We start from the raw sequence: 22,495 nt of genomic DNA, 5'->3' as shown, positions 1-22,495 counted from the left end.
ATAATGTCAAATTAACATCTGTACAAAAAGACTCATGTGAAGGCCAAATTACAGAGGAGGAACTTCTTGATGCAATTAAAGCCTTTAAGGCTGGGAAAACTCCAGGGCTAGATGGCATACCAGTGGAAGTATACACAACTTTTTTTGATATACTCAAAGGACCATTATTAGCTTGTTTTAACCACTCCTATATAAAATGGTAGATTATCAGACACGCAACAAGAAGGTCTGATATCATTATTTCTGAAACAGGACCCAAGTGGTATATATAAAGATCTCGTCAATTAAAAAAATTGGAGACCTCTTACAATTCAGTGTTGTGAAGCAAAAATCCTAGCAAAATGCTTGGCGCATAGAATTAAAAAAGTATTGTCAGATATTATTCATCCTAATCAGACAGTTTTTTTACATGGACGATACATTGGATATAATATAAGACAGGTACTGGAAACAATAGAATACTATGAAATATAGGGGACACCAGGCCTGGTTTTCATAGCTGATTTTGAAAAGGCTTTTGATAAAGTATGACTGGAGTTTATATAGAAATACCTAGAATATTTCAATTTTGGGGAACCTCTTATAAAATGGGTTAAAGTTATGTATAGTAACCCTAGGCGTAATATAGTAAATAATGGCTACATCTCAGAAAGTTTTGAACTATTTAGAGGAGTAAAACAAGGTTTTCCACTATCGGCATATCTATTCATTATTGCCATCGAAATGTTAGCTGTTAAAATTAGATCAAACAATAATATTAAGGGATTAGAAATCCGCGGCTTAAAAACTAAGGTGTCATTGTACGCTGATGATTAATGTTTTCTTTTAAAACCACAATTAGAATCTCTCCACGGCCTCAGAGGATCTAGATACTTTTGCTATCCTCTCTGGATTAAAACCAAATTATGATAAGTGTACTATATTACGTATTGAATCACAAACAGAGATGTGAGCATACTCAGTATACAAATCACAAAAGAAAGAAATGATCTCACTCAAATAAATTGTTATAGAAAGTTAGCAAAAATAGATAAGATCTTGCTACCATGGAAAGGAAAATACCTGTCTATTTGTGGAAAAATCACCCTGATTAACTCTTTAGTCATATCACAGTTTACCTATTTGCTTATGGTTTTGCCTACACCTAGTGACCTGCTTTTTAAATTATATGAACAAAAAATATTCAATTTTATTTGGAATGGCAAGCCAGACAAAATTAAAAGGGCCTATTTATATAACGAATATGGGCAGAAATGATCAAATACTAAAGCATTAGACCTCTCACTAAAGGCATCAGTCAAATAAAAGTTATACTTAAATCCAAACTGGTTCTCTAGTAAATTGGTAGGAATGTCTCATCCTATGTTCAAGAAGAGCCCTTTTCCCTTTATTCAGATTACAACTGCTCACTTTCGGTTGTTTGAAAAGGAAATAATCTCCAAAATATCGTTATTTTTTTAAACCAGTCTTAGAAAGTTGGTTGCAATTTCAGTTTAATCCACCTGAAAAGACAGAACAAATAATACAACAAATATTGTGGTTAAACGCACAGCACTGGAATAATGAATGATAGTTCTATGACTGGAATAAGGATTATCAGAGAACCTGGGGGTGTTCTCTTCTATAACAGAATCCCAGGCAGGTGTGTGTAGCCACCCCCTTCAAGTCCTCAGACCATCTGATGGTTCACATAGAACAGTCATTAACTGGTTGTTAGAACTAGTCGAGTGGCGCGGCCAAGGCATCATGTAACGCACCCTCTTCCAGAAGCTTGAGTTGGGCAGCATCGACCCACGCCTTCCCTCCTGCCACATTAAGGGGGCACTCTTGCGGACCAGGTGCTGCAAGTCGGGGGGCAGGTGTGTGTAGCCACCCTCCCCCATGTCCCCCAGCTGGATGAGGATGACGCTCATCTCACTGTGGACCAGAGCCTGGAGGAGCCCCACCTGACAGTCATAGTCCTCCGCTGTGGTCAACGAAGACGAGCATCCCCATTGGCCACATGACCCTTGACCTCCTGAGCCTGACCATGTGCTTGAGCTGGGGGTCAGGATGACAATCAGCCTCCTGCTCAGCCGCATGCAGTCCTCCACCAACTCCATGCGGTCTGGGGACAACAGAACAGAGAGGAGCGGGAGAAGTTAACTTTTGACTTCAGTACTGTTTATTACTGTTACATTTGCTTCTTAGAGGGTAGGACACAGTCTGAAAGAACCAACCTTCTCCAGGTAAGTCGTCTCTGCCGTGGATGAAGAGTCTAAAGCCACACTTCTGCTCCAGGACAGTGGGCAGAACGCTGCTCACAAAGTGATACACTTTCTCCTCACTTTCCTTGTCTACACCATCCATCTGGTAGACAACATAAGCATCATAGACCTTCCCATCTGAAAACACAGACAAAGAGGTTTCTGTCAAACCTCAGCAGGAAAGGAGTAGATTGTACAGATTTGATTAAATTCTATTTGAACTGAAATTGAGTTTAATATAAATTTGCCCATTACTAATACACTTGCAGTGGGATTGACCCCAGCCGGGACCAGTTGAGAAGGGCCTACTGCCTACTGCAGACAACTGCACTGCACAATCAGTGGGCCATGGGCCATGCTTCAGTGTGGTGACTAAGAACTAAATGAGTTAATATGTTGATATGGTATCCAATACTATATAGATCATGTAGGCTGAATAAGCATTTCTGTACAATGAAATATCTTAGTGAAATAGCATCATTAAACTTCAGTGGGTGGCTAGATGTTCTTACCCTCAGATCGACCATAGCATTTGAAAACTCCACGGAAGAAGAGCGCCAGATCGATGTCAAACACTTTGACGGCCACAGCAGCTAGCAAGAAGAAAAAGACTAGCACCACACATAGACACATAAACATAAACCCTGTGGGGGGGAAGACAGGGAGAACACAACACCAAGAAAGTTAGAGAGTGCATGTGTGATTTTGTGTGTGTGTGTTTGTGTGACATATACAGTTGAAGTCGGAAGTTTACATACACCTTCGCCAAATACATTTAAACTCAGTTTCACAATTCCTGACATTTAATCCTAGTAAACATTCACTGTCTTAGGTCCGTTAGGATCACCACTTTATTTAAAAAATGTGAAATGTCAGAATAATAGTAGAGAGAATGATTTATTTCAGCTTTCATCACATTCCCAGTGGGTCAGAATTGCCTTTAAATTGTTTAACTTGGGTCAAACGTTTCGGGTAGCCTTCCACAAGCTTCCCACAATAAGTTGGGTGAATTTTGGCCCATTCCTCCTGACAGAGCTGGTGTAACTGAGTCAGGTTTGTAGGCCTCCTTGCTCGCACGCGCCTTTTCAGTTCTGCCCACAAATTGTCTACAGAATTGACATCAGGGCTTTGTGATGGCCACTCCAATACCTTGACTTTGTTGTCCTTAAGTCATTTTGCCACAACTTTGGAAGTATGCTTGGGGTCGATGTCCATTTGGAAGACCCATTTGCGACCAAGCTTTAACTTCCTGACTGATGTCTTGAGATGTTGCTTCAATATATCCACATAATTTTCCTGCCTCATGATGCCATCTATTTTGTGAAGTGCACCAGTCCCTCCTGCAGTAAAGCACCCCCACAACATGATGCTGCCATCCCTGTGCTTCACGGTTGGGATGGTGTTCTTCGGCGTTCTGCAAGCCTCCCCCTTTTCCCTCCAAACATAACGATGGGCATTATGGCCAAACAGTTCTATTTTTGTTTCATCAGACCAGAGGACATTTCTCCAAGGAGTACGATCTTCGTCCCCATGTGCAGTTGCAAACTGTAGTATGGCTTTTTTATGGCGGTTTTGGAGCAGTGGCTTCTTGCTTGCTGGATTGCCTTTCAGGCTATGTCGGTATAGGACTCGTTTTACTGTGGATAATGATACTTTTGTACCTGTTTCCTCCAGCATCTTCACAAGGTCCTTTGCTGTTGTTCTGGGATTGATTTGCACTTTCACACCAAAGTACGTTCATCTCTAGGAGACAGAACGCGTCTCCTTCCTGAGTGGTATGACGGTTGCGTGGTCTCATGGTGTTTATACTTGCATACTATTGTTTGTACAGATGAACGTGGTACCTTGAGGCATTTGGAAATTTCTCCCAAAGATGAAGCAGACTTGTGGAGGTCTACAATTTTTTTCTGAGGTCTTCGCTGACTTCTTTTGATTTTCCCATGATGTCAAGCAAAGAGGCACTGGGTTTGAAGGTAGGCCTTGAAATACATCCACAGGTACACCTCCAATTGAATCAAATTATGTCAATTAGCCAATCAGAAGCTTCATAAGCCATGACATCATTTTCTGGAATTTTCCAAGCTGTTTAAAAGGCACAGTCAACTTAGTGTATGTAAACTTCTGACCCACTGGAATTGTGATACAGTGAATTATAAGTAAAATAATCTGTCTGTAAACAATTGTTGGAAAAAATACTTGTGTCATGCACTAAGCAGATGTCCTAACCGACTTACCAAAACTATAGTTTGTTAACAAGAAATTTGTGGAGTGGTTGAAAACCTTAGTTTTAATGACTCCAACCAAAGTGTATGTAAACTTCTGACTTCAACTGTATGTCTGTGTGATGTTTGTTTAAGAGTATTTGTGTGACGTGCGTCTGTGTGATGTTTAAGATTGTGTGCACTAACCTCTTAGCTTGAGAGTAACCACTGCATAAATCCATTTCTGGTCGTTCATTGCAACACACGTGAACTTTGACTGGAGGTCCTTCATAGTCACTGTGTTTATGGTCAGGATAGCCGTGAAGATACTCCGCATTGAAGATACCTCCACCTCGCTACAGTAACACATACACACAAAACATTCACACAGCGAATTCTCAACGGTGAATCTGGGGTCTTGTTTTCAAGGAAATGTTTAAATTATTATACCTTGTTCTCAAAAACAAGTATGTGTGTGTGCTTGTGTGTATGCATGAATCCATGTGTGTGTGTGTGTGCATGTGTGTACCTACCTGGTGGTGTTCACTGAGTAGCCTTGCTGCTGCGAGCGCACTTTCACTCCATTCATCTCCCACCACACGTGACAGTTGTCTTCAATGTTCTGCCCACAAAACGCTTCACACCTCAACTTCTTAGTGGTGTCTATGAAGAACAAGAGATACTATGAAGACAGAGAGATTACCGGGCAAACCAAATCAAGCACAACACAAGTATTTGATCCAGGTGTGATCCCTACACAGGTCAGTGGTCTCTGTGCTTCCGTTTCTAGGCAGGTTGATCTGAGGAGGATGTGAGGCAGAGGGACCTGAAGGAGACAAACACAGTTTAGTCAGAAAGATACTTTTGGATACATTCAAAACGTTGTCACTGATGTTATTGATGATTGTTGTTGCCACAAAGACCACATGTGATATGAGGGTTGCTTTTGCTTCTGTTTGTTTGATATAAATGGAGCCTAATGTACATAGTGTAGCCTAATAACCTGCTGTAATGTAGCCTAGAGTTTCCATGTTTGCTGACCCTGCTGCCATCTTGGATGAGGTTTCAGCAAAGCTCAAATCAAATAAATAAAATGCTGAGAGAATTGACAGAGCTGTCATCAAGCCACAACCTACGTACCTCGGATCTTTAGTCTCCTGGATGCAGAAGTGTTGAGAATCGTCCCATTGTGCTCCCACGTGCACACACACGTATAGATGCCCTCGTCTGCTTTGGAGGCGCCGTACACCCACAGATTTCTCTCAGACTTGTTTGGAATGGGACTGAAATTCTGAAGTTAAAGACAAACAATTTCACAAACTTCTTTGCTGAAATAACAGTAACACACCTGATTCCACTCATCAAGAGCAGGTGCAACCCTTAGGAGCTATAGGACAGGAGTTGAGAACCAATGGTAAATAGTTTTACAGGCTTGAGGGTTGTGTTAGTATTCTGGTCATGTTCAGTACCTTATACCAGGCTAAGTTTTCTTTTCCATCTTGGCACAGTTTTTCCACGGGCTCAGGACATGGGATAGCGATGTTGTATGCGGACTCTGAGATATCGTTAAACAGGACTGAATGATCGAACGGTTGGGCTTTGACCACAATCACCTCTGTCACAAAAATATGGCAGGTGTCTGCTGCCTTTCTCCTGGAACATAAGCATACACAGTATACCAGTTACCCAAAAGGGAACCAACAGGCTTCTAACTGGGGGCCAGCCGAAGAACCCATTTAGGCTGTAGATAGCAAATGTTTTTTTCTAATAGTATATACAGCCTGAAACTAAGCAGTTTAAAAATGTGGAAAGTTTCCTTACGAGTCAGAATGTTGAATAAAATTGTATTACATGTTACCCTACCAGTTGTCTGTGTGGTTGGTCCTTCAGTGGGTCGAATTTTGAGACAAAATATCCACAGGAAGTACACTGCTCAAAAAAATAAAGGGAACACTTAAACAACACAATGTAACTCCAAGTCAATCACACTTCTGTGAAATCAAACTGTCCACTTAGGAAGCAACACTGATTGACAATACATTTCACATGCTGTTGTGCAAATGGAATAGACAAAAGGTGGAAATTATAGGCAATTAGCAAGAAACCCCCCAAAACAGGAGTGATTCTGCAGGTGGTGACCACAGACCACTTCTCAGTTCCTATGCTCCTGGCTGATGTTTTGGTCACTTTTGAATGCTGGCGGTGCTCTCACTTTAGTGGTAGCATGAGACGGAGTCTACAACCCACACAAGTGGCTCAGGTAGTGCAGTTCATCCAGGATGGCACATCAATGCGAACTGTGGCAAAAAGGTTTGCTGTGTCTGTCTGCGTAGTGTCCAGAGCATGCAGACGCTACCAGGAGACAGGCCAGTACATCAGGAGACATGGAGGAGGCCGTAGGAGGGCAACAACCCAGCAGCAGGACCGCTACCTCCGCCTTTGTGCAAGGAGGTACACTGCCAGCGCCCTGCAAAATGACCTCCAGCAGGCCACAAATGTGCATGTGTCTGCTCAAACGGTCATAAACAGACTCCATGAGTGTGGTATGAGGGCCCGACGTCCACAGGTGGGGGTTGTGCTTACAGCCCAACACCGTGCAGGACGTTTGGCATTTGCCAGAGAACACCAAGATTGGCAAATTCGCCACTGGCGCCCTGTGCTCTTCACAGATGAAAGCAGGTTCACACTGAGCACATGAGCACATGTGACAGACGTGACAGAGTCTGGAGACGCCGTGGAGAACGTTCTGCTGCCTGCAACATCCTCCAGCATGACCGGTTTTGCGATGGGTCAGTCATGGTGTGGGGTGGCATTTCTTTGTGGGGCCGCACAGCCCTCCATGGGCTCGCCAGAGGTAGCCTGACTGCCATTAGGTACCGAGATGAGATCCTCAGACCCCTTGTGAGACCATATGCTGACACATGCACATTTGTGGCCTGCTGGAGGTCCTTTTGCAGGGCTCTGGCAGTGCACCTCCTTGCACTAAGGCGGAGGTACCGGTCCTGCTGCTGGGTTGTTGCCCTCCTACGGCCTCCTCCACGTCTCCTGGTGTACTGGCCTGTCTCCTGGTAGCGCCTGCATGCTCTGGACACTACGCTGACAGACACAGCAAACCTTTTTGCCACAGTTCGCATTGATGTGCCATCCTGGATGAACTGCACTACCTGAGCCACTTGTGTGGGTTGTAGACTCCGTCTCATGCTACCACTAGAGTGAGAGCACCGCCAGCATTCAAAAGTGACCAAAACATCAGCCAGGAAGCATAGGAACTGAGAAGTGGTCTGTGGTCACCACCTGCAGAATCACTCCTGTTTTGGGGGGTGTCTTGCTAATTGCCTATAATTTCCACATTTTGTCTATTCCATTTGCACAACAGCATGTGAAATGTATTGTCAATCAGTGTTGCTTCCTAAGTGGACAGTTTGATTTCACAGAAGTGTGATTGACTTGGAGTTACATTGTGTTGTTTAAGTGTTCCCTTTATTTTTTTGAGCAGTGTATTATTTACCCAACTTTTTAGAGTGCCAATACTGCTGTTGAAATTTCTATCACCTGTCACATGCTCAAAACCAAGGAAACACCTGCAAAATTTCCATCAGTATGCATGCATCATCGTGCATGTCCTTCCATCTTGTGCTTGGCCTTAGGTCAGGAGCAAACACATCTTTATTGCCACACACAGAGTTCTGCGTTTTGAAGTCGGTAATAATAGTTTTCTGTGGATATTTTGTGTACATTTCAAAACGGCAGAGTAAGTTCAAATATAATTTGATTCAACGTTTGTGCAAGACAAGGGACCCTTAGGTTTTTTCTTTGTAAATGTGCATGCCTACCCTAGCCCTATGTACACATTCAGGTTCAACACTAACCCTAGAATCAACCCTCACCCTAACCCTCCCAAACAGGGCTCCCCGCTCTCAATTACCAATCTAACCCCTAAACACACAGTTGTTGTATTACCAGTAGGTGTAGTACTGATCAGAGTCGTTGATTAAAAGGGGGAGGAAGAAGAGCACCGGTCCATGATGATGCACACGCGTTTCCTCAGAGGACGGGAGCTCTTGGGTTCTGTTTCTGTACCAGGTAAACTCAGTCACGCTGGCCCAAACCAACTCACTCAGGTCATAGTAGGCTGGCAAACTAAGGGCCTCCCCCTCTGTCACAGTAGTTTCATACTTGTCAAATAGTTTACATGGGGACTCTGCCAAAATATGAACATACATTACCCGATTAAGTTGCATGTGAAGGAAAAGAGGTCTATTGTTCAAGGTACAATATATTCACTATGCCTTGTAATAATGGGATGTAGAAATGTGTGAGATATGAAGAAGATGCTATACCTGTGTAATGATCTATTGTAGTAGGGTTTAAGGACATTTCTCTCTGGGCAGAAATCCTAGTCAAACTGAGGAGCAGAAACATGAGACCACCATCCACCAACTACAAGACAAGGGGAACAAAAAGAAGAATGTTACCTTATTGTAACGTCGAACAGGAACTATCATTCCACACAAGACCCTATAATAAAACATCAGGACCATGCTTTACTTGTTTTTACAATAAATTATATACCTATTTTCAAGAGGGAATAAAATACATATGCAGAAAACCTTTTTAGGTTCAGAGTGAAGAATTACTGAAAGAGCTTACCCTGAAAGTGAAGGAGCACATTTTCTGCAAAACAGGAACTTGCCTCCACTGATAAGAAAGAACAAGAGTCATATTCAACATGTTGTTAGGATATCCTGTTATAGATACAGCAGAAATGATGAAAACTGAAATGTTGATATAATATGGATTATTTAAATGGCCATTTAACATATCAAGCTTGAATGAAGAAACCATGACCTCTTTGGAAAATATACAGTGTTTGCTAAAACATCAAATCGCTTTGGTGCTATTTTTACAAGCATAAAGTGATTTATTTACACTCTTAGTACAAAACTCCAAACTGGTAACACTTCAAGCATAAAGTCACATTCGAAACCTTTTATTGTGCATTAATTTTGTTTGGAGATGTATTTCACCACACAACCTATTATCCAAAATATAAGTTCACTGTGAAATACCATGCAAACATTTATTTAATCAGCAAATACATCTTCTCAATTTAGTCATTTTAACAACCAGTTAAAGCATTAGAAAAAATGCTGTACAGAAAAATTGCAGTACATTACACTGTTTTCACATTAGGCAATACACTTGCACTACCTATCAAATATACTGAAAATCTTATTGTCATCATTTCTGTGATCAAAGGTGTGTTCATTGATTACATATTTCACAATAATTGATGAAAAATAGAAATGTATTGTTCAGATATAATTACAGCTAGGAATTAATCTTTTCCCCAAAATCTAACAAGTTTTAATCAAGGTAATAATTAATATTTATCCAGTGACCATTTAAAGCATTTAAAACCAAGATATGGTCTCCATGTCAGGGTTCTCCCCAAATAAGAGAGCGCTGAGCCACCTTGTTGACTTGGCTGTGCCACTATGTAATGATTTCAGAGCAAATTACACTGAATTTGTAAGTCGCTCTGTATAAGAGCGTCTGCTAAATGACTTAAATGTATATTTAGTCATGAGTATATCTCTGATCGCCAATGACATTGTTGTGAATTTTGAAACAGGCCGTTCATAAATTCAGAGTGTTATCATGTTCCTCAATTAATTCCAGCCAGGTCACCCGTGATACATGTCAGTATTAGACGTCCATCCATGTCTGAGGACACAGGGAGATGTAGAAACCGGCCACTAGGGGCAACAGTGAGGGATGTTACCTTCAAGTAGGTTTCGGTTTTGCTAGGGCGTTGTGGATGGGCGTAAGCATCTGCTTCTGGTGTAAAAGGTTGCATATTTCGTTTTAAGCCTATCCAAAACCTTAACCATTCTGAGCTAATACCTACTCTTAATATTTTGGAGGTAATGACTAAACTCAACCTTAAACACTTTGAAATTTGACGTTTGGAACAACTTCAAAATTGGCGTATGAGAAACATGAATGAATGTCTAAGTCTTGTTGCAGCATTCAGCGCATTTCAGCAGTAGGCTATTGTGGGAGTAAATGGTACACATAGAGACAGATATGACAATATTGAGCAAAGACAGGTGTACATTAGACCACAAGAGGAGAAGGCGACACTTGAGTGCATTTGCCATTCTGGAAAGGACAGGACACCAAAGATTAACAGACATAAGTGTAATGGCCACAGGAAACCAAAGATTAACAGACATAAGTATAATGGCCAAAGCCATAAGTGCATAAATGCTTAGGGTAAAGAGGAGGATGTGACACTTAAGTGCATTATCTATTATGGAAAGGGCAGGATACCAAAGATTAGATAGAGAGGAACAAACATAAGTATATTACTCAAGGCCATAAGTGCTTAGGGTAAGATAGACATATTATTTTTAGGACACGAAAGGGTCCTGCCACCATTATAATTTAATCAAGAGCAGATATAGGTGTTATTGGGCATGAACAAGCAGGAAGCCTGAACTAAAAGATAATGGTGGCAGATGACCTGAGGGAAGTAACTTAATTTACATGTGGGATGGACTCATATGCTGTGTGTATAAATACAGAGCCAGTGCTCTGGGAAAGTGTGTGTTCCGCGGACCATCTAGGCTTCTGATATACTTGTATTAAAAGCCTATATTGAATTCACAAGTTCTTGTAAGTGTTATATTATGAAACGATTATCCACCACACTATCTCAACACAGTGCGCCCAGGAAGCGCAGAACACATCCCGAGTATAGCTTTGTTGAATCATAAAAACTTTTTAACTGTAGTCAAACAAAAGTCCATTGAGCAAAGTTGCTAAGCTTGCTAGATAACATCCTTCAAAGAATGACAGAATACAGTGCATTATTCAGACCCCTTGACCTTTTCCACATTTTGTTACGTTACAGCCTTATTATAAAATGGATTCAATTGTTTTTTCAAACAATACTCAAATGATAAAGCAAAAACAGGTTTATAGAAATGTTTGCAATAAAAAAAAATATAAACTTAAATATGAGTCTTCTTGGGTATGACGCTACAAGCTTGGCACACCTGTATTTGGGGAGTTTCTCCCATTCTTCCCTGCAAACCCTCAAGCTCTGTCAGGTTGGATGGGGAGTGTCGCTGCACAGCTATTTTCAGTTCTCTCCAGAGATGTTTGATCGGGTTCAAGTCCTGGCTCTGGCTGGGCCACTCAAGGACATTCATAGACTTGTCCCGAAGCCACTCCTGTGTTGTCTTGGCTGTGTGCTTACAGTCGTTGTCCTGTTGGAAGGTGAACCTTTTGCCCGTCTGAGGTCCTGAGCGCTCTGGAACAGGTTTTTATCAAGGATCTCCCTATCCTTTGCTCCGCTCATCTTTCCCTTGATCCTGACTAGTCTCCCAGTCCCTGCCACTGAAAAACAACCCCACAGCATGATGCTGATGCATGATAAGAATTTGTTCTTAACTGACTTGCCTAGTTAAATAAAAATTGTATGTTGTGTTAAACTTTGTATTGTACTCATTTGTGGATGTCCATCATCCATTTCGTATTTTATGTTACGAATTAGAATTAGAATGATATGTTACAAATTGCAATTTGTTATGGCTAATGTTAGCTAGGTTATCTAGGTGGTTAATGTTAGCTAGGCTAGGGGTTAGAGTTAAGGTTATGAGTTAGATTAAAGGGTTAAGGTTAGGGTCAGCTAACATTAACCTGTCTAGGATCAGCGTGGCGCTAGCGGCACCCCCCCCCCCCCCCACTGAAAAACCAGTGCCGCGAAATTCAAAAAAAATATTTTTTTAAAATATTTAACTTTCACACATTAAAGTCCAATACAGCTAATGAAAGACACAGATCTTATGAATCCAGTCAACATTTCCGATTTTTAAAATGTTTTACAGGGAAGACACAATATGTAAAGATGTACATCTATTACCTAAAAACACATTAGCATAATCCACCATCTTTTATTTGTCCACCAACACCAGTAGCCATCACCAATTCGGCTAAACTAAGATATTTATAGCCCCTAACCAACAAAAAAACTCATTAGATGACAGTCTGATAACATATTTATGGTATGGGATAGGTTTTGTTAGAAAAAAGTGCATATTTCAGGTAGATGGCATAGTTTACAATTGCACCCACCATCACAAATGGACTAGAATAATTACAATGAGCAACGTGTTTACCTAACTACTAATCATCAAACATTTCGTAAAAATACACAGCATACACGAATCGAAAGACACAGATCCTGTGAATACAGACAATATTTCAGATTTTCTAAGTGTCTTACAGCGAAAACACAATAAATCGTTATATTAGCTTAGCACATAGCAATTAGCAGCCCAGCATTGATTCTAGCCAAAGTGAGCGATAAAAGTCAACATCGCCAAAAGATATTAATTTTTTCACTAACCTTCTCAGAATTCTTCCGATGACACTCCTGTAACATCACATTACAACATGCATATACAGTTTGATCGAAAAGGTTTATATTTAGCCACCAAAATCATGGTTAGACAATGTGAAATGTAGACAAGCTGGTAAAGAAAACGTCCTTGCGCCACTTAGACAGTGATCTACTCTTATACATAAATACTCATAAACGTGACTAAAAAATATAGGGTGGACAGGGATTGATAGACAATTTAATTCTTAATACAATTGCGTTATTACATTTTTTAATTTATCCTTACTTTTCAATACAGTTTGCGCCAAGCGAAGCTACGTCAAAAAACATGGCGTCCTAAGCCACTAAAATGTTTCGACAGAAACACGATTTATCATAATAAAAATGTCCTACCTTGAGCTGTTCTTCCATCAGTATCTTGGGCAAAGGATCCTTTCTTGGGAGAAATCGTCTTTTGGTGGAAAGCTGTCCTCTTGCCATGTGGAAATGTCAACTACGTTCGGGATGAACTGAAAAGCGTGCCCAACTTTTCACATCGTTGCAAAAATAAATGTCCCAAAATCGCACTAAACGGATATAAATTGCTATAAAACGCTTTAAATTAACTACTTTGTGATGTTTGTAACTCCTATAACGAGTGAAAAGATGACCGGAGAAATATAACAGGCTAAACTAACGCTTGGAACAGGAGAGGGTCGGTGTCTTCCACGCGCGTTACGCAGCAAGAAAAGACTTGCTAGCTAAAGGTTTTTTTCATTTGTAGGGCCTGTGAACGAGCAATCGAGCCCGTTGGAATCGTCATCACGTAAAGGCATCCAGGGGAAGACGTAAGAAGTGTCCGTATAGTCATAGCAACGACAGAGCCCTTTTAAATGACTTCAGAAAAGTGGCCAACGTTTCTCAAATCTGACTCCATGTCAGGGAAATTGCTGTAGAATGGGCTCTGTTCCACTTAGAGACAAAATTTCAACTCCTATAGAAACTATAGACTGTTTTCTATCCAATAATAATAATAATATGCATATTGTACGATCAAGGATTTTGTGGGAAGCCGTTTAAAAAATTAGCCACATTAGCATAAATAGTCTAAACAGCGCCCCCATCCCCAACAGGTTAAGTAGTAGCAAAGAAGATAAAAGTAGCTGAAAAGTTTCTAATGATCTAAAATGCTAAGGTTGTCCGTGATGAGATTCAAGCATGTAACCTCTGGGTAGCTAGACGTTAACTGTACATGCCTGACCAACCACCCTACTTTCATTTTTGAGTTAAGTAACCTTCTCTCTTATGTAACCATACCAAATGTAAGATATAATACTCATTTGCATGTCCCAGATTTACATTTACTATGTTACGTCTAGTCTAGGAGACCAGGCTGCAGCAGTTTAGGAGTTGTGGGTTAAACTATTGAGCTCATCTCCACAGTGTCCTTCCCATAATTCCAAACTACAATACTGTAACGACCTTACTAGATCATAAAGGAACAATTGTCCAGACAGAGTGTTGAGTTTACGAATTGACGGTTTATTAACCCAACTTTACAGAGGCTACTGTTTGGCCGTAGCCCACGCCAAATAAACAAAAGATACCCCACAAGCCAACCGTGACCTTCTCTTGTGAAGACAAGACGTAAGAGAGAGAACAATGGCTAAACCTAGTCTTAACTCCCAATGCTCCATCCCCCTGCCCAACCCCCCTCCACCAAACACCAGGATGCCCGGCATCAGAACATTCCAGGAATCCCTGTGATTGGCAGATAGCAGGTTGATTGGCATGTCGGACCCCGCGAACACTGGTAAGTACAACACAACCCACTAATAGCCTACCACATAACACACCGCTGTCTGTGCGGGTCGCTACACAGCCCCCCCCCCCCAACACAAAGTCCCTCGTCCCTGAGGGAACAAACAAAGTCTCTGAAGCGACCCAGAAGTCTCCTTTGCCTGCGTGACCGCAATTACATTTACATTACATTTAAGTCATTTAGCAGACGCTCTTATCCAGAGCGACTTACAAATTGGTGCATTCACCTTATGACATCCAGTGGAACAGCCACTTTACAATAGTGCATCTAGATCTTTTAAGGGGGGGGGGGGGGGGCAGAAGGATTGCTTTATCCTAGGTATTCCTTGAAGAGGTGGGGTTTCAGGTGTCTCCGGAAGGTGGTGATTGACTCCGCTGTCCTGGCATCGTGAGGGAGTTTGTTCCACCATTGGGGTGCCAGAGCAGCGAACAGTTTTGACTGGGCTGAGCGGGAACTGTACTTCCTCAGTGGTAGGGAGGCGAGCAGGCCAGAGGTGGATGAACGCAGTGCCCTTGTTTGGGTGTAGGGCCTGATCAGAGCCTGAAGGTACTGAGGTGCCGTTCCCCTCACAGCTCCGTAGGCAAGCACCATGGTCTTGTAGCGGATGCGAGCTTCAACTGGAAGCCAGTGGAGAGAGCGGAGGAGCGGGGTGACGTGAGAGAACTTGGGAAGGTTGAACACCAGACGGGCTGCGGCGTTCTGGATGAGTTGTAGGGGTTTAATGGCACAGGCAGGGAGCCCAGCCAACAGCGAGTTGCAGTAATCCAGACGGGAGATGACAAGTGCCTGGATTAGGACCTGCGCCGCTTCCTGTGTGAGGCAGGGTCGTACTCTGCGGATGTTGTAGAGCATGAACCTACAGGAACGGGCCACCGCCTTGATGTTGGTGGAGAACGACAGGGTGTTGTCCAGGATCACGCCAAGGTTCTTAGCGCTCTGGGAGGAGGACACAATGGAGTTGTCAACCGTGATGGCGAGATCATGGAACGGACAGTCCTTCCCCGGGAGGAAGAGCAGCTCCGTCTTGCCGAGGTTCAGCTTGAGGTGGTGATCCGTCATCCACACTGATATGTCTGCCAGACATGCAGAGATGCGATTCGCCACCTGGTCATCAGAAGGGGGAAAGGAGAAGATTAATTGTGTGTCGTCTGCATAGCAATGATAGGAGAGACCATGTGAGGTTATGACAGAGCCAAGTGACTTGGTGTATAGCGAGAATAGGAGAGGGCCTAGAACAGAGCCCTGGGGGACACCAGTGGTGAGAGCGCGTGGTGAGGAGACAGATTCTCGCCACGCCACCTGGTAGGAGCGACCTGTCAGGTAGGACGCAATCCAAGCGTGGGCCGCGCCGGAGATGCCCAACTCGGAGAGGGTGGAGAGGAGGATCTGATGGTTCACAGTATCGAAGGCAGCCGATAGGTCTAGAAGGATGAGAGCAGAGGAGAGAGAATTAGCTTTAGCAGTGCGGAGCGCCTCCGTGATACAGAGAAGAGCAGTCTCAGTTGAGTGACTAGTCTTGAAACCTGACTGATTTGGATCAAGAAGGTCATTCTGAGAGAGATAGCAGGAGAGCAATGGTCGCGGAGTGTCCAGATGTGAAACAGGGGGCTCCATCCGTGCCAGGGGGCTGCCTCTCTGGGACCCAGGGGATAAAGGAAGGGATATGAGGGACAAGGAAACGGGAACAGGGAATACAGTCCGTGGCTCCGGGGAACAACGCAGTGACACAGGGAGGGAGACAGGGGGAGTGGGCTGTCTGGAGCCTTGTCTGCGGCACCTGGGGGTGGGTGCCTGGAGAATGTCAGTGCCAGAGAGGGGAATTGTGGGGGTCCCTGGGGTTTGGGGAGAAGAGGCCCCTCTGTATGGGGCTAACCTGTCCCGGTGCACCTTTCTCCCCTTGGGAGGAAGCTGCACCCGGTAAACAACCTCCCCTACCCTCTCCAGGACACTACAGGGTCCCACCCAGTGACTGTCCAACTTGGGGCATCTGCCTTTTTTAGTTGGGGAACCGCCCAACTACATCCACACCCACCCTCTCCATGGGAGCCCCCACTGGGAACTGTTGGAGCTGAGCATGAGAGTGGCCTGGGGGGCACTTTCTTGCTGTGCAGTTGTCACAGCGGCAGCAAAAATCTTCCACATCCCTCTTGTGCTGCCCCCAGTAGAAGCCCTGACGGAGGAAGCGCAGTGTTTTTGTGACCTCAAAGTGTCCAGTCCCCACCCCCCCATGAGTACTCTGGAGCACAGCCTCCCGCAATGCTTTTGGGACCACCACCTGCCACCTCTCTTCTCCCGTAGCTGACTCCTTCCATGCCCGCTGTAGCACGCCATCAGCAGTCGCTCAAACTTTGCCCACAACCCTTTGGTCGCGAGTGAGAGCGCTGTCACCTCTTCCCATGGTGGCCTCACCTGCGCCTCTACCCACTGTAGCACTGGCTGTAGGTCTTGTGTCCCGTCCCTGCTGCTGCCCCCATTCAGCCACGTCGACAGTCTGCAGCTCACAGCAGACAGACCAGCTCGCCCGACACACTGTGGCACAGACCCTCTCCTCTGCACACAGCTCTCTCTCCCGTCCCTCTCTCCGCTCACAGTGGCGGCAGCAGTCAGCAGTACAGGGCCGAAGGGACATGGCGTCGGCGTTGGAGTGGCGTGCCCCTGCCCTGTGCACGGCTGAAGTCATACGGCTGAAGCTCCTCCAACCAGCGTGCCACCTGCCCCTCTGGCTCTGTGAAAGACATGAGCGACTGGAGAGCAGAGTGGTCAGTCCTTACAGTAAAGGGCAGGCCACCCAGGTAGTACGTGAAGTGTTGGACGGAAGCCACAACAGCCAAGAGCTCCCGCCGGGTGATACAGTAGCGGCGCTCATGTTTGTCAAATGTTTTGCTGAAGTACACCACCACTCTCTCCCCCTCTGGCCCCACCTGGACCAGCACCCCACCCATGCCCACATTGCTCGCGTCTGTGTCCAGGATAAAGGGCAAGGTGAGGTCAGGGGGGGCGGGCACGGGGGCCTCGATCAGTGCACGTTTGAGGGTGTTGAAGGCCTCCTCACACTCCACTGTCCAAGTGGAAGCCTTGTCCTTCGGCAGCAGGCGGTTCAGGGGAGCAGCGACGCTTGAGAAGCCTCCGTACAAACCTGTAGTCTCGGACAGCCCCCACCTTGTCCTCCATGGTGCTGATCCCCTCCTTCCCCACTCGGTGGCCCAAGAAGGACACCTCTCTCCTCATGAAGTGGCACTTCTCGAGGTGGAGCTTCAGACCTGCGGCAGCCACCCGCTCCAGCACACGCCGTAGCGCCACCAGGGCTGACTGGAAGGAGCTGCTATGGGCCAGGATGTCATCGAGGCACACATACCAGACACTGCTGTCGGGGGATGCCATCCAGCACCCTGTCAATCAAACGCTCAAAAGTAGCTGGAGCGTTGCACAGACCGAAGCACAGGACCTTGAACTGCCAGTGTCCTCTGTTAGTGGAGAACGCAGTTTTGGCTCTGGCCTCTGAGGAGAGGCACCTGCCAGTAGCCACTGCGGAGGTCTAGTGAGGAGAACCAGGAGCAACCCCTAACCAGGTCCAGCGACTCATCTATACTTGGTATAGGGTATGAGTCCTTCCTGGTTACCTCTTTCAGCCGCCTGTAGTCCGCAAAGAACCTCAGCTTGCCCCCCTTCTTCGGAACCATGACGACTGGCGCCGCCCAGGGGCTGTCTGAGGGCTCGATGAAGTCTGCCCGCTGCATCTCCAACACAGCCTTGTCTGCCGCCTCCTGGCGTGCCAGCGGGATACAGCGGGGACGCATCTTGATGGGTCGAGCATCACCGGTGTCGATCTCATGCTGCACCAGATGAGTCTGACCCACCTCTTCCTCACTCAGCACAAAGCTGTCTCTGAATTCAAACAGCAACTGCCACAACCGTTCCTGCTGCTCGGGGTCAAGACCAACACAGTTCCTCCCCCATATCTCCCTCACTGCAGACAGTGTCCTCTCCTCTCCCATCTGGGGTAGCTGGGCTGGGAGGGTGCGGCCCAGGCTCACAGAGGGCTGTGTCGTGGAGGTAGCTGGGGGAATGTAACACACAGCCGTAGGTGACAGGGGGGCTGGGGAAAGGTCACACACAGATGTGGGGGGGGGGGGGGGGGCAGCCACGAGTCTCTGCTGCTTTAACTGGTGGAGTAAAGGGTTTGTTGGGTTGAGTGAATGTGACATTAGAGGGGGCCATGGTGACTGCCGGCCCTCCCTGGAAGCTCAGTGTGCCCCCATTTAGGTCTAACTGGCAGCATGTGCTCCTAAGAAAGTCCAACCCCAGTATACAAGGGTCCTGCACAGCTGCCACCCACACAGGATGACGCACAGACCTGCCCCCTACTGTCAGAGTCATTATTCCCTTCCCTTTGATGGGTGCCAGCTCACCTGTGACTGTGCGGAGCTGCACAGTTGTGGGCTCACACTGAGTCCAACCTGGCACAATATCTGGCCTCACCAGGGTTACTGTGGACCCAGTGTCCACCAGGGCAGAGCAGGGCAACAACAGGCTCCATCTGCTTGCCCTCGTCTGCTTCTGGGGGAAGTGGAGCCTTGCTTCCCCGTCTGTGCCGGTGGCCTCCTCCTGAAGAAGATGGTGGTTGGGATAGAAAGCCAGGGGTGCGCACTACCCGGTCTACGCGGACCCCGAGCCGTTTCCCTGAGCTCTGGGGGACATGGGGCAACCACGGCGCAGATGGCCTGGCTGGCCACAACCCCAGCAGACCCTGGGACCAGGGCATGTGTTTCATGCCGCCTATAGCGATACAGCACAAATGAGTTCTGTCATTTCAGCCACCCATGCAGGCTTTTCCGGCTCCGGGCTGCTCTGCCCCCCAGCTCGTACAGAGGGTCTGTCTCCCGGCACCCCCACCAGTCCCAGCTGAAGCCCCAGCCCACACCAGCTCCCTCTCCAAAGCCATCTCCAAGGCTATCTGCAATGACCCAGATTGAGCCAGCTGGGTCTGTATGCGCAGCTCCGTAGGAGAGAGCGCCTGTATGAACTGGTCCCGTGCTAGCTCGCTCTGCACGGAGGGGGGCATGTGAGCATATGCCCGCCGAGAGGCGCTCTCAATGTCATTAGCTAGCGCCCGTAGAGGCTCTCCAGGCTGCCTGCGCCTATTACTCAGTTCGGAGCGCAGTAGCCCGGGCTGTACACACTGTCCATAGCGCCTCCTCAGTGCTCCCACTAAAGCACCATAATTACGTCTGTCCTCGGGGCTAATCAATATCAAAACAGGCCAGAGCTTCATCCGTGAGGCATAAAGCCAACGCAGTGCCCTATGTTCATTCGACCACCCCCTAAAATGAGCTAACAGTTCAAACTGAGCATGAAAAGCTTCCCAATCCGCCTTACCGGAATATTTCGGGGTTTTAACAGATACGGACGCAGCCGGGAACTGGGCGCCGCCATGTTTGTTTACATCCTGAGCCCCAGATTCCACGTCGACGTCACCCCTTCGGGCGCCCATTCCACGTCGACGAAGGACTCATGCCCGCTTCAGCTGCCATCACTCTAACGTCCTCCCTCAAGCGGCCCCTGGGCTCCGACGCCCTGGCGATCTCCTCAGCCAGATCCTCCGACGTCCATGCACACGCACCCCCTTGGCCATAATTGTCCCCTACCTCCACTTTCGGATTTCCTCTAAGCATTTTCAACCCCCGTTCTCACCTACGGTAGCTAGCCACAGAAGTCAGCTAGCTAGCTGGCTAACTTTTATCAACGTTTTTACTTCTGACACCAATGTAATGACCTGACTAGATCATAAAGGAACAAGTGTCCAGACAGAGGGTTGACTTTACGAATTGACGGTTTATTAACCCAACTTTACACAGGCTACTGTTTAGCCGTAGCTCACAAGCCAACCGTGACCTCTTGTGAAGCCCAGACGTAAGAGAGAGAACAATGGCTAAACCTGGTCTTAACTTCCAATGCTCCATCCCCCTGCCCAACCCCCCTCCACCAAACCCAGGATGCCCGGCATCAGAACATTCCAGTACAACACAACCAACTAATAGCCTACCACATAACACACCGCTGCCTGTGCGGGTCGCTACAATACCCACCAGACACTGGCGCCGTCTAACCTCTCCCTCAAATATCTATCAGTCCAGGGTTGCGTTTCGAAAATCAAAGTACACAGCCCTCTGCCCTAAGCCCTTGGGGGAATCCCCGCGGCCATATTTATTGTCGGTCCAAATGATTAGCAAAGGGTGGTTTGCAACGGTAGCCCCTCAGCCCTCGTTTTTAATAAGGTTTGCGAGTGTACAATTATGTTCACTTCGGGGACTGAAACGCCCCATAATTAAATTCGCGATGATTGTACATCAGCTAAGAAAAGTCTTCCAAAACTCAAACGTCAATATGTAGTCAACATACAAGTCTAACTAAAAACGAATGTAAATAAGTTAGAAATTGTGCTACTAATGCACAACACGTGTCATAAAATCGATTGTTTTTGTTTGGTTAGCTTCTGGAAATTGTAGAAATATTTTTTTCCCTTATTCACACTAATGTTAGTTGGCAAATGAATTTGCTAGCTATTATACAGTAGGTGTATATTAATAAGTATATAGTTAATATAAGTTGATACGCAATCATGATTGACGTATCGCCTATAAAGCACCCTACAAGCTACCCTTAGCTGAAAACACCAACATCGCGGGATGATCGACTGACGAATTTCCGGTCAAGGGCGGTCCATTTAAAAATTATTCCTTCCTCCCTAGCCCTGCAACTCGTCAGACGTCATCAGAAGTATCCACTTAATTTGATGGCTGAGGGGTTAGCGTGTCTTTTAAGTGTTTGGAATGTTGCCCAGCTGTGTGTGTATATTTCAGGGACAAATACAGAGAAGTTTTAATGTTATTTGACACAACACTGGAAAGTTTTTATTGGAAAAATCCAACTACTCCGTAGCAGTGCATGGGTAAAATGTGTTGTGATAATTGCGATGTTTGTTCTATAACCTGTTAATTCATATGCCTTGCGACCGTGACAAAATCCAAATAAATTCAATCACACCTTTGTTTTATCACAAAACCAGATCGCAACCTCTGTCCAGTGAAGTCCACAATGCATATTGCATGTACAGTAACAGACCGTTACATGACCTACAGCATGGCCAAGTAAGTTTCCGACATTTTCGGACCACTAAACAACTAACGCTATTGAACCACAGAGTTACCGCAAGTTACAAAGAAAACATGAGCTGCCTCCACTATTCCAGCACCATTTCAACATAATCAAATCACCTCTGCTTAGTCTAATACAGTGACAACTAAAATATACACAATAATTTAGTTCAGTCAACGTAAGCTAAATTTAATGTGGCTGTCTGATTTCTGTGTGCATGTAGAAAAACATGTTGACTCACCGTACTTGTAGAGAAACCGTTTTGTCATTAGCGTTTATCACTTTGTCATACAGTACACGCTTTACATTTTTGTTGTCCTAGGCTACCTGGCTAAAATGCTTTTTCGCTAGCCTAACAAAATATGTGTATAACTAAACCAAGATAGACCACATCCTGTCCTTTCAAAACGGAACAATTGAGTCATAGTGGGCAGAGCCAAGCACGCGCTAGCACACGTGCGTAATTCCGTTAGGAAACGCCTACTCTGAAGTGGGCGTGTGCAGTTACTCAATTTGCTTTAGCACTCCTTCTGAACGACGCAATTTTTAAAAAATTTGGCAAAGGGTAAAGTCTACAAAACTTAGTCCACTATGTTTGTAACATATTCTAGTTTTGGGAACAGAACATTTAATTTATAACAAATGTTTCATCGATGAGAAAATTAGCAGAACGTCTGCC

At 45.4% G+C, this 22,495-nt stretch overlaps 1 protein-coding gene across 2 annotated transcripts; it reads right to left on the bottom strand.

Annotated features, from left to right (window-relative positions):
* Positions 1-1,449: 1,449 nt before the first annotated feature.
* LOC129821207 (interleukin-1 receptor-like 1) lies at positions 1,450-22,255 on the bottom strand. Of its 2 annotated transcripts, none has more exons than XM_055878586.1 (12): positions 22,058-22,255; positions 9,098-9,145; positions 8,788-8,887; positions 8,408-8,648; positions 5,917-6,100; positions 5,588-5,738; positions 5,205-5,273; positions 4,981-5,110; positions 4,655-4,803; positions 2,759-2,839; positions 2,220-2,384; positions 1,450-2,107 (listed from the first exon to the last, which is right to left on the bottom strand). In XM_055878586.1, the coding sequence occupies exons 2-12, from the start codon at positions 9,116-9,118 to the stop codon at positions 1,662-1,664; spliced, it is 1,737 nt and encodes a 578-aa protein (XP_055734561.1). In that variant the 5' UTR covers positions 9,119-9,145; positions 22,058-22,255; the 3' UTR covers positions 1,450-1,661. The 2 variants fall into 2 exon arrangements, with proteins under 2 accessions (XP_055734561.1, XP_055734560.1); XM_055878585.1 differs by having other exon boundaries at positions 2,759-2,890; positions 22,058-22,254.
* Positions 22,256-22,495: the final 240 nt, after the last annotated feature.

Source organism: Salvelinus fontinalis, chromosome 23 (genome assembly GCF_029448725.1).
Source record: "Salvelinus fontinalis isolate EN_2023a chromosome 23, ASM2944872v1, whole genome shotgun sequence".
Classification (NCBI taxonomy): Eukaryota; Metazoa; Chordata; class Actinopteri; order Salmoniformes; family Salmonidae; genus Salvelinus; species Salvelinus fontinalis.
The sequence above is the reverse complement of the archived record's forward strand: the minus strand, read 5'-3'. Positions and strand labels throughout refer to the sequence as shown.